This window comes from Arachis ipaensis, chromosome B3 (assembly GCF_059453495.1).
Source record: "Arachis ipaensis isolate K30076 ecotype BB chromosome B3, ASM5945349v1, whole genome shotgun sequence".
NCBI lineage: Eukaryota > Viridiplantae > Streptophyta > Magnoliopsida > Fabales > Fabaceae > Arachis > Arachis ipaensis.
The window spans coordinates 75146917-75163079 of NC_142438.1; the positions used below are offsets into that span (position 1 = coordinate 75146917).

The window sequence follows — 16163 nt, forward strand, 5'->3', positions numbered from 1 at the left end:
AGTATCCATTAGTTTAAATTACGTAGTTTTTTATTGTATGTTATTTTCGTTTTCTCTAATGTAACTATATCATAATTTTCCTTGCTTGTTGTGTAATTTGTTACTTTAAAATCAGAACTATTTTTGTGTGGTCGATGTTATCGGTTTTGTTTTCCTTGGCCATGCTCAAAACGAAATATATGAATTTTGCTCATTAATCAACATATATAACAAATTATCGTTAATATTAAATATACTTATTACCTTATCATGCTATATCATCAACTTGATAGTTTAAAAGGATATTTCAATCTCAGAAAATTGGTTTCACTAAATATTACCAGTGTTTCAGGGGCATCGGATCCTGCTGAGCATCCACCGGTAGTGATCTTCTGTTAACTCACAGGGAGAAAAAATCCATATCCAGTGACAAAGTCAAAGATAATGGCTAGAGTTGACAAAGATGCTTTTAATTGTTCCCGCCTGGAGGTTTTTTGTGAGCCAACGATTTTATTCGCTCTAATCCCGAGCTGTTTGCTGACTTTTCCTTGAGCAAGTAGTCGTTGCTTACTGGCCAGACACAATTGAGGTACCGCATTCTCTGATCTCGTTGACTCATTTGTCTCAAAATGGTTTTCCCTGTTTAACGCCGTTGGTTAGGTTGTTATTTTTCCCTTCCCTTGGTTTGTGTTCATGGACCACCATGGTAAGCTTGCGAGGCAACGCAGCATGGCTTTCCTGAGCAACAAAAGGCGACGACTGCAACCGTTGTTACGTGCTGACTATTCCAAGAATGGTTTGTTTTTGGTTAACCGCTATCAACTTCATTGTGTTTTTTCTCTCAATATGCCCTTCTCTGTTTCTGTTTATAAATGATCATCATTTTTTCCCGGAGGGAACCAGTCAATTTTTTTGGCTATCTAGGTTAATCTGATATAGTTGGTCTACTGAATTGCTGCTGCTATCTGCCTTATTCGGGTTCAACTTTTGTTTACATTATAGCAGATAATCCGAACATACAACGACATGTGCCATCCCAGAGCCGGATGGGTGTACCGGACATATTCCCCACACCAGCTGTAACAAGGGAAGGTGACGTTACCATAGTTATTTGTACATTCTCAATCTGTCAATTACTAATTTTCCATTCAGTTACAGTCCCATCTTAGAGTTTCCTGCCATTCGATTGGATGGCCGCTCCTATGATTTAGTTGACATGCGCATTCCGGTTGTTTTAAGTTTGTTTTGTTTATATTATTTTACTACGCGACGGTTACTTGGAAACTTCTGAGCATGCCTCTAACAACTTGCTTGCGTTGCAACGTTATCTTCGTTCAACATTTCTCGAACAAGAGCCAATCGGAAGCGTGCCATAACCCAGAAGAGGTTGGATATGATGTGCATCTTAACTTTTTCCAATGCGTTAGATGCGACTAATTGGTAAAAATCACAACAAAGTCCCCCATGATTTGGTTCGGTGCTACTCCAGATCAGCATTCACACTGTCTTCAACCAAGAGTAACCGCAGCTAGGGTTGTTGCGTGATTTTGGCAGGGATTGTGGCACACATAAATTGTAATTATTTAATTAATCTCGAATTGTTTACCAAATTCTTCTTACCGATGGTAATGCAAGGATTGTTCGCAGTCATCTTTATCTCAGCTGACTGCTCCTCATTTTTCCCATGCCAACACTCTGGAAGTGCATATCTCTTCTGCATCCACTATTGAACCAGGTCAACCTCTTATTCACTTTGATTTTTTTCACACGTTACATCATGCATGCATAACTGGATCATTTAGTTCCTTTTGCTCATTTTCTTGTGGTAGATGTTTGGTCAATCAAGCTTCCTGTGAACAAATATTTTTTCTGTGGGACCAATATGTGGATTCACGAGCACCTTGCAAAATCAGGGCCGAATAACACTATATTGTTTGGCATTTGTTGCATGAGTGGCAAAGTCACTTTGCCTTTGTTGCCAATTCCGCCTCCACTATTGATGTTGTTGTTGGATGGTAGTGATGACCAAGCTATGCATTATCAAAAACATATTAGGTCTTTCAATGGTATGTTTTCATTTATATCCATGTCAGAAAAGATACAGTACACAATTAACAAGGAGACCGCTCCTCCCATGTTTGTTATTAGTAGCCAGAATTATCATTCCATAAGGAGTTTAATGCCACAACAATCTAACAAGCCAAAGTTTGCCCAACTATATTTTTATGATACTGGGAATGAGGTTCAAAACATAATTGACGCAATTAGGTGAGTTGCATTGTTTGTGCCTTCTGCCTAGCTGCTTAATTATTGATATGTTCACTACTTATGATAGGCTTACTTGGATATCTCAGTTGTTTAGTCTGTTGATGTTTTTGTAGGCACTCTGGTGAACATAAATCCATTGATCGAAAAATTGTAGCTGAACTAAGAGACATGCTTGATTCCCATAACTCCCTTGCTAAGTCGTTTTGGTATGCTAGGCAAAGATTTGCTCAAGATTCAATGACTCCGCTTCGGCTCTGTCTTATTAAGAAAAGGAGTACTGATGGTAGAAGATATAATCTGTCGTCAACGTCTGAAGTTGCAGCTCTTATTGTAGGTGACTTTGATACGAAAAACCTTGCCAGAGATGTGATCATCGAGACACATTCAAACCTTTTGAAACGAATTGATGTTAATCACCCTCAGTACCTAACTCTCCAATATCCATTGCTATTTCCATACAGAGAAGATGGTTTTAGGAATGGCATTTTAATATCAGAAGAAAGATCTAAGCAGAATACTTATAAGAGAGAAACCATTAACATGAGGGAATTTTTTTTCTTTTCGACTTCAGATGAGATCACATGAGTTGGAAGTACTACTAAAATCAAGATGCTTGTTTCAACAGTTTTTAGTGGATAGTTACACCATGGTTGAGGCTGGAAGATTGAAGTATCATAGACACCGTCAAAACAAGTTTTGCTCCCATTAACTGTAGGGGCTGTATAAGTGCCTAATTCAGGGTGAAACACAAGCTGCCAAAACTGGTCGACTAGTTATCTTGCCATCCTCCTTTATGGGTGTTCCTCGATACATGTATAACAATTGCAAAGATGCATTTGATATATGCAGGTATGCCGGCTATCCTAGCTATTTTATTACTATCACATGTAACCCAGAGTGGAACGAGGTTAAAGAATGTGTTGCCAAATATTCACTAAAGGCAAGTGACAGGCCAGACATCATCTGTAGAGTGTTTAAAAATCAAGTTGGACAAATTACTAAAAGACTTAAAGAATGGATCTATATTTGGAAAGCAAAAAGCAAGTAAGCATTTTTCACTGTATCTTTTCCAACTTCCTACTGCTATGTTAGTCTATTTTGTATCCTGTGTTGTTTTTCCCCTTACATAGTCTGCTTTTTTTTTTTCTTTGGAATATTTCAGTTGTCTATACAGTTGAATTCCAGATGTGTGGCCTTCCACACTGTCACATTTTGTTGTTTATTTAACAAAATGAGAAACCAAGATCCTCCAATGATATTGAGCAGCATATCTCGGCGGAGATACCTGACGAACACATGCAACCTAAGCTCTACAAATTAGTCCAAAAGTTCATGGTTCATGTTCCATGTGGGGTGCTAAATATGAGCAGTCCGTGCATGGTCAAGGAAAAGTGTTCAAAGTTCTATCCGATGGCCTTCCATGAGAAAACAGTAATAGATAATGCAGTTTCCCAAAGTATAAACGTTCAAATAATGGTCAAACCATTAATAAGAAAAATGTTGATGTTGACAATTGATTCATTGTTCCATATAATACAAAGTTGCTTCTCAAGTATTAAATCCAACCACGCGTACGCGTCGCTAGGATTTTTTACTGGCCATGCGTAGGCATTGTCCATGTGTGCGCGTCATCTGTCAAATGCACCAGTCACGCGTACGTGTCGTCCATGTATACGCGTCGCTGCCAGCTTCTCAAAACTTCAATTTCTTGTGTTCCTTTCACTTTTGCATGCTTCCTTTCCATCCTCTAAGTCATTCCTGCCCTATAAATCCTAAAAATACTTGACAAACATATCACGACATCGATGGTAATAAAAGAGGATTAAAAATTAGCAAATTTAGGCCAAAGAAGCAAGTTTTCAATCGTAGCACAAAATTGGGAAGGAAAATGTAAAACATGCGAATTATATGCATAAGTGTGAGAATAATAGATAAAATCCACTCAATTTAATACAAAATAAACCACAAAATAGTGGTTTATCAAGTATGGTTGTCACATAAATGTTGAGTACACTTGCCAAACGTCTGCCATTAAGTATTTTTTTTAAGTATATACATAAAGGTAATGATCGTGTGACTGCGTCCTTCTTCCGATCCCACAATTCAAATGATTCGGTTGTTACTGTGGATGAAATTCAAAATTACTATGATTGTCGATATATATCTACGTGCGAGGATTCTTGGAGGCTCTTTGGTTTTGAGATTCAATTCAAAGAGCCTAACGTCATTCGCCTACCATTCCATCTGCTGAATGAGCAAAATATTTTATACGAAGATCATCAGCTTATTGAAAATGTAATTGAGAGTGCGGAATCAAAAGATAATATGTTTATTGGATGGATGGAGGTTAACAACAAATTTGATGCTGCCCGTAGGCTGACTTTCGCGGAGATGCCGTCGTATTTTGTTTGGGATAAGCAGGGACATATTTGGAAGCCTCGGAAGCAAGGTCATGTGATCGGTCGTCTCATCCATATTCCTCAGTCTCACAGAGAGGAGTACTATCTTCATATGTTATTGAATTATCAAAAAGGGTGTCAGACATTTGCTGATATTCAGTCCGTTGATGGAGTTGTCCATGACACATACAAACAAGCATGTTATGCTATCGGGCTTTTGCAAGATGATAAAAAATTCATTGATGCAATAAATGAAGCCAGTTCATGGGCGTCACCATCTTATATCAGGAGGTTCTTTGCGATGCTTTTGATGTCGAATAACATTATTCGCCCTGATATCGTTTGAGAACAATGTTGGAAATATTGTGCAGATGACATAATGTTTGACAACAGATAGATTCCAAGTAAAATTTGCGTTAGTTGGCACCATTATATTTTTCTAATGCTAAATTCACATTTGATTGTAAAAAAAAATCTTTTTATTAATTGTTTCTTGTGTTTTTTCCGAGTTAAATTTTATTATCGTGCCAAAGTGTTTTGTTACATTCATCTTTTCTGTTGTGGATTTAGGTTTCGAGCGTTTCGCTAACGAGATCATGTCCACCACTCTCGCCAAGATTGAAGAATTGTTGCAGTTGAATGGTAGGACCCTAAAAGAATTTAGCGACCTGCCGTTTCCGGATTTGCTGGATTCCGTAGAGCCTCGTGACACGGTGTTCCTTGATGAGCTCAATTTCAATAAGAACGAGTTGGCAACTATTTCTGTCGATTTAGTTTCCCGCTTAAATCAAAACTAGCGTGTTGCGTACGATACAATCTTTAATGCAGTCAGCCGTGACATGGGTGGATTTTTCTTTGTGTATGGATATGGTGGAACTGGGAAGACTTTTCTTTGGAATTCACTATCCACTTCGATAAGGTCGAAAGGTCAAATTGTTCTCAACGTTGCATCTAGCGAAATTGCAACATTATTGTTACCAAATGGCCGAACTGCTCATTCACGATTTAAGGTTCTGCTTAGTGTTAACCAAGATTCCATATGTAATATAAGACAGGGCATGCCTTTGGCACATCTTATTTCATCTTTAAAATTAATTATATGGGATGAGGCACCTATGTTAAACAAATTTTTCTACGAAGCACTTGACAAGTGCCCTAAAGATGTTCTTCGTTTTAATCATGGATCTAAGCCTGATGCCCTGTTTGGTGGAAAAGTTGTTGTTCTTGGAGGTGATTTTCGTCAGATATTGCCTGTCATTCCTCATGGTTCTCGAGAGGATATTGTTCATGCATGTATGAATTGTTTGTACTTGTGGCAGTCTTGCCAGGTGTTGTAATTAACCGAAAACATGAGGCTGTGTGGGGCCCGCAAGATCACCGCAGTGTGGAGTTAAAGAAATTTGCTGACTGGCTGCTTCAGTTAGGTGATGGGTTATTAGGAGACAGTATAGATGGCGAATCAGTGATTAGGATACCGGACAAATTGCTATTGGATATTGAGTTACCAGCTCTTCACGATCTGGTGTTGTTCGTTTATCCTGATGTGTTACTGCATATTTCTAGCGTGGACTATTTTAAGGACAGAAGTATATTGGCACCGACACTTGATGTTGTCATGAAAGTTAACAATCATGTCATGTCTTTACTCCCTGGCAATGAAAAGGTTTATCTGAGTTCTGACACACTATTGAACGAAGATGGTCACTTAGAATCTGAATTATACACGATGAGCACAGAGTCGTTGAATGCATTGAATTGTTCTGGTATTCTGGTATTCCACAACACAGGTTAGTTCTTAAAATTGGTGTCCCTGTCATGCTTCTTTGTAATATTGACCAATCTAATGGATTGTGCAACAGTACACAGATGCAAGTTAGGCAACTTGGTGATCATATATTAAGTGCGTCATATTATCGGGTCGTAATGTTGGTCATGTTGTATTTATTCCTAGAATGAATATGGTCCCTAATAATGAAACATTACCAATCAAGTTTACCCGAAGACAGTTTCCAATTCTACTTTACTTTGCAATGACCATAAATAAGTCTCAAGGACAGACACTATCAAATGTTGGTGTGTATCTTTCAACGCCAATTTTCACACATGGTCAGCTTTATGTTGCACTCTCTTGAGTCAACAGTGCCTTGGGCCTCAAGATCTTGGTTGTTGATTCTAGTGGTATAGTCTCAAATCATACTATTAATGTTGTCTACCGAGAGGTTTTTGTCAATTTACTTCCTGCCGTTCGGTAGTGACCAAAATCTTCGTTGTTCAGCTCTCTTGCCTTGCTTTGAAGGTGTTATTCCCTTTAAATCTGTAATTATTTGTTGCGAACGTGTTATTGTTTAGTTTCATCCCACCAGCATCTTGTGATTCACGATTCAAGATCTTTGCTACTATGTTCTCGTGCTTGACACGGGTAGAACTAGTATATATATATATAAGAAATTAATAAAAATAAGTAAATCATATATATGAATGATTAAATTTTTTTTTAATATTATTAATTAAGAAAGTAATTATTACTGTAATTACTAAATATTAGATGAATAACAATAATAATGATAATGATAATAAAAAGTCCTATTTTAGAGGAAAATTAAATTATTGAGAGCATGAAATCTCATCTAAAATAGTTATGATGTAAAAACCAAGCTTTATTAAAATGGTATTTTGGTGTTTTTAAAATCAATAAACAGACTACTTTAGTCATTTTACAATCAAATTTTAATTTCTATGGCACTTAAAGAATCTTAATCCTTAAAAAAGTATTAATTAGCAAAAAATATCTTAATCTTTCTAAAATTAATCCTAAAAGATTATTTTAGTATATTACATAATATATATTTAAAAAAAAATATTGACACAGATAATAATCCATGCATATATCATCTTTTTACTCATCTAGATTTTCATCCTATCAATACATTCAAGAGTAATATACCAAATCAATCACCAAAAATATTTTTAGTTGGACAATTTAACCCTTAATAAATTTGAATCACCAAATTAATCGTTAATCTTTAATTTTGATAAACATATCAATTTTTACGTCAATTTTTAATAAAAAAAAAAAATTAGTCAGTCTGTATCATTCATTTAATAAAAACATATTAATCTAAAAAAAATTAAAATTCAAAGATTATTTCCTTTATTTAAACAAATAATTTAATGTGAGAATTGATTTGTCTAACAAAATAAAAATTTAGAAACTAATTTAATAATTAAAATTTATTAAAAATTAAAATATCCAACTATAAATTTTGTAGGAATTAATTTAGGATATTACTCTACATATTTATTAATCCATTTACGGTCAAGTAAATACCCACACAAAGCTACCTTCCAATCAAGTTGGACCAAGGGGTGGAACAGTGACATCCCCACCATGCACTATTTTCCATTGCAGTCCACAACAGTTGTGTAACTAGAATCTGCGCCGTTCATATTCTTTTATATTAAATCTAAATGGTGAAAATGGAATGGAACAAAATGTTTTCCTAAAATACAATGGAATACGTGATAAGTTTCCTATGTTATATTGCTCATATTAGTTCTATAAGTACTTGTGCTGAGATTTTCTAATATTTTATTCAATTTTTTCTACTTTGAGATATCATATATATTGAAGATCTTTATTGTTAATGTTTATTATTTCCCGGAATCAATACAATTTTAGAATTATATTTGGTTTATCATCATCAGAAAATTAGAATATTTTTAACTCCATATATCTTAGATTGAGTTTTGAGAATTAACAAAAATAAATATGATTTAAAACATATATTAATTTTTATCTAATAATTTATTCAAGTGTTTTAAATTACTTAATTTTTTTCTAAATTGTTAAAAACAAACTAGATAAAAATGAGATTTGAACAAAACTACTACACAATCAAAACTTTAGAATAAGCTTTTGAGATTCTTGTCTACCTAAAAAATGGAAGAACACGTGGAAATTGACCTTAGAAATAGTGTTACATAAAAATCGGATAGTTTTGGCTTCAAATATTTATGAACGTGCTCAACAAGCCAAATGTTTTTCTCTTCTTGTACACACAACAATATGAAACTGCCTCGAAGGAAAAAAGTAATCTACAACCAAAATGCAAGCGTACCTTCTATCTAGTTCAAGGAATAAAATATATCGAAATTTTCAAAGTTTAATTATTTTGTTCTTATAGTTTTATTAAAATTTTTAATTAGATTTTTATATATTTTTTTAATTAAATTCTTATACTACTTTTAATTTTATAATTAGGACATTTCTAGTATAAAAAATATTGGAGTTAATTTAATATTTTTTGATAAATTAAGTTTTATAATTAAAAAGCTAACTATATATTTGACGGTATATATTTAGAAGAAATATTATGTTAATTTTAATATTTTTGATATAGAAATGACATAATTACAAAATTAAAAATAGTATAAAAATTCAATTAAAAAAGTATAAAGATCTAATTAAAAATTTTGTAAAATTATAAAAACCAACAGAATAATTAAACCAATTTTCAACACACAAATGACTCTTTCTTTCACGGTATAATGGTATATATGAGTCAAATCAATCCTAGAAGAACTAACAAAGTTTTGTTCGAAATTTTCTAAGCGTTCATTATTAGTTTCACATTTTAGATTAAATTTTAATGATTAACAAATGACAAATATAATCTTATAATTTCATTAATTAATTCATTACTAATGATTTAATTTGCTCAATTTCTGAAGTACTAGAGAATATTTCTCTAAGTAATTTACTGCAAACCAAAAAGGTATAAGGCTTGAAAATGCTATATTTAATGCTCAAACACCTCAGGATGTAAGTTTGAGTTTAGTACTTATTTTAGAAGCTACGACAAAATGACAGAAATTATTTTTAATATGGAAATAAAGATTATGTTTTGGTTGAATATTGACATTTGAAGTATATTACAGTATTGTAGAAATTATTCAATACGCTCTTTACGTGTTGCAACACGTCCTCACGTGTTGGTTAAGATGGTGTCACATGTTCAACACGTCTCCACGTGTTGATCAAGATATTACCACGTGTCTAACACGCCCTTACTTGTTGATTTTTCACCTACAAAATTCACATATCTGTAATTACACCAAATAATTTCATTTCTAACAAAAACACCAATATTTTTTCCATATAAATAAAAATCAGCCACATAATGATTCATAGATCATATAAGTAAGATATAAAAAACTCCTACACCTTAGAAAAATATTCAAATTCAAGGATATATTTTGGTTCCAAATTATAAACGTGCTCAACAAGCTAAAATGTTTAAAAGAAAAAATTTCTCACTCATATGCTAGAAGTGTAGAAAAGGTTACTAAAAGCTCTTTATTAGAGAGGCTGTATTTGTACTTCCGGCTTGCACATTTCAAGAAATCAAGTTGATTGCGAAGAAAGAAAATGTTTTCAATATTCATTTGCCAAGCAGCATATTAAATACATGTCAAGGAACCTGTAAAGGATAAGAAGTTTGCATTGTAACAAAATACTACTCATTTGTTTTCAAGTATTGTTTATTCTTTTTATTCTTTTTTCATTGTAATAAGCTATCCCCAAATCAGAAAAGTTAATATAATATTTTTGTAATCTTAGTTGTTTATTACACACCAAATTTACAAATACAATCTAAAATAGTTTTTATCTTTGATATTTCTTAAAATAAGGATTTTAGAAGTTACAAATGTTTTATATACATTTATTATTCTTTGTAGTATATAATACATTCGTGACCAAACTTAAACCAAAAAAACTTGAAAAATATCTAAAGTTTTTAGATCATTTTAGTTGATTTGAGTCAAATTTAACCTAAAAAAAATTTATGCAATAATATCTGAAAATTCTTAAATAAGTTGTGATTCAAATTATCTTAATTGAAGAAAACTTGAATAAAAAATATCTTGTAAATACTTATTCAAATAATGAAACTTTCAAGTCGGTTGGAGACTCAGTATAGACCTTGTTAGCCAAATCAATATACACTTTTGTATATTTCTTCTCAACTCTATTTATTGATATTTACTTTATTTGAATTTGGCAGGACAGGAGTAATATTAGAAAATAAGAACAGCATTACTATTGAATAATTAATTCGGTACGAATTTTCAGTCTCCAACAACCAAGTCGAGTTTACAACGACTCCAAGATAGTCAGTTCTTAAATTAACGGACACTATCAAACACAGAACCTTGTGCTACAACAATACCTATCTAAGGTTAAGGAACTAATCGCCGAATTCAATAGGGTGACTATCCAGCACATTCCCAGGGAAAAGAGCGCAAGAGCTGACCTGCTCTCCAAACTGGCAAGCACCAAGTCATGCTCAAGAAACCGTTCATTAATCCAAGAAGTCATAAAAACACCTTCCATCACGGACACCTACTTGACAAACTTGCCCTTGTCCAGTCACCACTCTTGGACTTATTTGATTCTCAGGTACCTCACCACCGGAGACTTGCCCGAAGACCCGAAAGAGGCAAAATATTTGAAGCGGGATGCCACAAAGTACACCACAATAGTAGGACAGTTATATAAGAGAGGACTGTCCCAACCCCTCCTCAAGTGCATAAAGCTCGGTCAAACGGACTACATACTTCGTGAAATTCACGAAGGATGTTGCGGCCACCATGTTAGAGGCAAGACTCTAGCCTAGAAAGTTATCCGAGCTGGATACTTTTGGCCTACCATCATCAAAGATGTCCTCCAACTAGTCAAAAGCTGTAGATAGTGCCAAGTGCACGCTGACCTCTACCAAGTGGCCCCGCATCAGCTCAGTATGCTAACGGCAGAACGCCCTTTCAGAATTTAGGAAATTGACTTCGTAGGCCCCTTTCCCACGGCTCTCGGGCAACTCAAATTTTTCATAGTGGCTATCGATTATTACACCAAGTGGATCGAGACTGAAGCACTAGCCATAATCATAGCCACTCAATGCCAAAAATTATTTTAGAGTCAAGTCATAACCTGGTTCGGGATCCCAGAGATCGTGATCTCAGATAATGGGACCCAGTTTGATAATAAGCGCTTCAGGGAGTTCCTGGAAGGATTTGGCATCTCACAGAAGTTTAGCTCAGTGGAACATCCACAAATCAATAGCCAAGTAGAGACAGCCAACAAAGTCATCCTAAAAGTGCTCAAGAAAAGGCTAGACGAAGCCAAAGGACTTCGAGCTTACAAGCTCGACTCCATACTCTGGTCGTACCAAACATCTCCCCAGAGCTCGACCAGGAAGCCCCCTTCAGGCTAACATATGGCCTAGAAGCCGTTATTCCCGTTGAGGTTGGAGAACCCATCCCTTGAAGGACCGTCAGAGAACATGACGAAGCCGCAGAACGAGATCTCGTAGATGAAGTTAGAAGCATAGCCCGCCTACAAGAACTCACCTTAAAACAAAAGGTAAGCTTGAGATATAGCCAAAAAGTGGTAAAACGGAATTCCAAACAAGGAGATCTGGTATTATGACGCAAAGACATTGCCCCCTACCCCGGAAGAAGGAAAGCTAACTCCCAACTAGAAAGACCCTACCGAGTTAAGTCTGTAATCAGGAAGGGAGCATACAAGCTGGAACGATTTAATGGCACCGAGCTACTAAGGTCATGGAATGCTGCGAACATATGGCGTTACTACTCATAGGCGAACTCTACCGAGTTGATAACTCTAGCAAATTTTAAGGTTTATTTACAGATTTTGTATTTCTTTTATTTTTTCGATTGTCATGTTCATGTTAATTTGTTTTTTCGAGCACTCTTTCCTACCCAAAGATAATATGAGGTTTTAACGAGGCTCGACCTTTAATAAATAGGTTATTCATTCAAAAGAAAAGACTTTCCTTATTTTTTACATTTTTGCCAAATGAAAACAGTACGAACAAAACAGCCACCCCGGGACCGATCACTCCCGAGGCCAATAAAACGGATATCCAAAAACAAAATAAGCATGAAATCTGACCCACCAAGAGGCCCAAACAAAGTTCATAATGAACGGCCTAAAAGGCCACCAAGGCAGTGTATACATGTCGAACAAACGACTTACAAACATAAACAATTCTTTACAAAACATAAAAGTAAAAATTACTCTAAGTCAACAATCTCCCCGTCCTTCACGGTTCAGAAGGCCCCTAACACCGACACATCCACATCGGGAGACAACACCTGAACTTGGGCTTTCAAAGCTTCCTCGATCCCCGGAATAGCATCTTTGGCGTCGACGAGTAGGCCTTCTTTATCCTTCTTTAGCTACGCAACCTCGGTCTTTAGTGATTCCACCTCGGAACAAGCGGAAGACACCTCTAGCTCAGCATTGCCAGCCTACTTTCGAGTTCGAGCAAGCTGTGAGACAAGCTCGGTCTCCCACTCGAAAAGACATAGGATCTCTGAACTAACCTCCTTAGCATCCTTCGCAGCTTTCTACCAAGCAGTATCAACATCCTCCAGCTGCTCTTAAGCGTACCGTCCTCTGCCTGAGAATGGCAAAACTTGCCATCTAGAAGGAGCACTTGGGTCAGCATCGGTTCCATCTTCTGCATAATGGCAGTAGAGTAGAGAAGAGCCCGATAAACAGACTTGGCCTGGCCTGCAAGGTTGCAATGATAGAAGAACTCCTCGGTACCCGAAAGGAGATGCTTGTCAATGAAGGCTAGAGCCTCAAAATCCTTATCTATCACAGAAGTAACACTAACCTCCTCTTCCAAATTCTCACCACCCTTAACTAGCCTCTTCCGCTTCTTGCTGGACTGAGTGACGGGGATCTCGATGACCTCGGCATCGGCACCAGTTGCCCTGGCAACAACCACCTCTTGAGACACCACTTTGCAAACCCAACTGGGAAACAACCAAAGGAGTTGACAGCGAGTCCCCCTCACCCCCAGTCTTTGAGTCACGAAGGAAAGAGTACTTCAACCTCGCCAAAGTCGTTTGCCCGCCAGCCATCTCAACTATAAAAACAAAGCAAAGCAAAAACCACAAGTTACAAACTCGGAAATAAAAGCAACAAAAACACAAACTTAGAAATTCAAAATAAGGGGAAAACCTACCACATAAGATTTACCCGCCTCAGGATCCCCCATCACATAGCCAAGATTCAATGGCCTATCCCTGAAATTTGCCAATAAAATGTCGGCGATATCTTTGTTCTCAGGAGTCAGACCCCCATAAGTTATCCTTGTCAGATAGGAGGCCCCGCCCCGAAATTCCAATAAGTAGCAATTCGGTGCTCACCCTCCAAGGTCAACCAAAACGAGTGATGACCTCGGGTGGGGCGAACCTTGAAATACTCTGCCTTAAAACCGTGGAACGAATCCTCTGAAAATATGACGATTCGACTGAGACCGGAAGGAGATATAGCCCTTCCGATTCTTCCCTTCCTTATGCAGAATAATACAAAGAAAGAAAAACAAAAACACCTCAACTTGAGCCTAGATCTCCAAGAAGTCACATACTAGCTCAAACGTCTAAATGGCCGCCCAGCTGTTCGGATGCAACTGGGTCGGCTCCACGAGAACCCTACTCAAAAGAGCCATGGTGAAAACCAAAAAGGGAGGCCAAACCCCCAACTTTGTAAATAGTGGTTCGTGAATCCACACTCGGGAACTCGGAGGGAATGCAAGTTAATGTAGCATATCCTCTTGTTCTCATCAGCAAACACGAGTTCATACTAACGTTCCGCCTTGCCTCCGCCGCATACGGCCCTGTCATCTCGAAGTTTTTTAAGATCACCCTCACCCAATCTAGAAGGTATACCTAAAACATTGGAGGTCATCCAATGGTAATGGTCCGGTATACTCCTAGCCCGAAAAAGCAGACCCGGATTTTTTTGAACCGCCCTCTACCAAATTATACCTATAACCAAAAGGGACACCACCGTCAACCCACTCCCCAGAAATACAGAGAACATAAAACCTACTAGATTTCATACTACACCAAAATAGTGGCAACTCCCCCCCCCCCCATTTTACTACTACAACACAAAAGAAAGCCCAAAAATAAAAGCATGAAATAGTATAAAAAAACAACGAAGTGAAAAATATAAAAGCTGAAGAAAGGCACCAACCTATTCTCAGAAACCAAAGAAAAATGACAAAACAGGATGGGCGCAAGGAAATGCAGCACCAACAAGGAGTACGGCAACTAATCCGAAAGAGCAGCGCCAGAAACTAGCAAAAAATGCCCAGAGAATTAGAAAAGAGAGCAGAAAGGCAATAGAAAAATGGAGAAATGAAGAAGGCAGTTATAAAAGAAGAGAAATAAAACCCCCAAAGTTTTAATGAACATGTGGAGGGACAAGGGGTATGGAGGGACAAGGGGTAAAACTGGAAAAAAGACGACAACCTATCTTTCCAACTAAGCATCATTATGATGCCTTGGAAAGCATAACAAAAAATCCCATCATTGAGAAACGCAACGAATAGATGCTGGGACGGCCCAGCACTTGACCACGAGATCACGGACTCCCAAACTACAGAGAACCGAACTCACCAGCCAGCGATGAGACCAAGCAAATATGCTCTCACAATCTGTGGACAACTGTTCCGGACCTGGTGTTTGGGGCTCCAAATTGCCCAACGACAACCCGATTCTCGAGCCCAAATCGTCTCTACGGCCCAAACAGGCCAGAAGACCGAGAATCTCTAACCAACATTCAAATTCAAATATCTTCCTTATCCTGGCTAACTGATAAAATAAGATAATACGAAAAACTATATAAAAGGGAGTCTAAAGCTCTTCCAGGTACATTACACACCATTAACCTATACTTCTTAGACCCATTATAACTTGAGCGTCGAAGTATTTTTGCAGGTATCACCTCCCTCTTAGATCCATTAACCTATACCTCCAAAGGTTCGATCGCGTCATCACCAAAACTGGCGAGTCTCTGATCCTTCCATCAACCCGTACCAGCAACGTATCGTACAAGTGTAAACTAATTTTTAAAAGTATATTCTTAGATTCTTTTAAAAACATATCTAACTTTTTAATAAAAAATACCATTTGTATAATAAAGTTAGCCATTATGTATTTTTGTATAGATACATATATAGTTTAATTTATTTTAATCTGTATTTTATATTTTAATATATATTCTACACTAGTGACTAATTTTAGTGTACACTTAACATGATTGATTTTTTATTTATTTATCAAATGTAGAGTAAGATGCTTGTATTTCTTAATGCAATCACTTTAAAAAATTTTACCAAATTAGATCTGACTAAGAATATTAAAAATAATAAGTTTTTCATTTTTTTTGTATTGAATACTTTTAAAAAGTATATTAAAAATACAAAAGTTTAATTTTTAATAAAAATTTGAGTAAATTATCATTTTTGACCATGAATATATAATACATTGAGAAATTTACTTCTAAAAAAACTAAATTGACTTTGTACACATAAAAGATGAATTTTTGTTGATAAAATTATCCAAATTCTAAAAAATTATTCAAAATTTTTAATCTACCCTTCCTAATCTAAATTACTCCTCCTCCGATTTCCAAAC

The 16163-nt window shown here is 36.1% G+C and overlaps 1 protein-coding gene and 1 pseudogene across 1 annotated transcript; both read left to right on the plus strand.

Moving 5' to 3' along the window:
* The first annotated feature begins 672 nt into the window (after window positions 1-672).
* LOC148571159 (uncharacterized) lies at window positions 673-5443 on the plus strand. Its single transcript, XM_088507228.1, has 8 exons — window positions 673-775; window positions 919-1092; window positions 1809-2247; window positions 2361-2669; window positions 3097-3187; window positions 3514-3703; window positions 4310-4906; window positions 5217-5443. Exons 1-8 carry the CDS (start codon window positions 673-675, stop codon window positions 5441-5443), a joined length of 2130 nt encoding a protein of 709 aa, XP_088363354.1.
* A 42-nt stretch (window positions 5444-5485) lies between these two features.
* Window positions 5486-6898, plus strand: LOC107633289 (uncharacterized; annotated as a pseudogene).
* Window positions 6899-16163: the final 9265 nt, after the last annotated feature.

What these genes read in the sequence shown, in the direction of transcription:
- LOC148571159 (XM_088507228.1), top strand. Translation starts at nt 673, where the DNA reads ATGGACCACCATGGTAAGCTTGCGAGGCAACGCAGCATGGCTTTCCTG. An exon ending in TGACGTTACCATAGTTATTT is followed by an intron (nt 1,093 to 1,808) that starts GTACATTCTCAA and finishes TTCTTGTGGTAG; the next exon opens with ATGTTTGGTCAATCAAGCTT. An exon ending in AACATAATTGACGCAATTAG is followed by an intron (nt 2,248 to 2,360) that starts GTGAGTTGCATT and finishes ATGTTTTTGTAG; the next exon opens with GCACTCTGGTGAACATAAAT.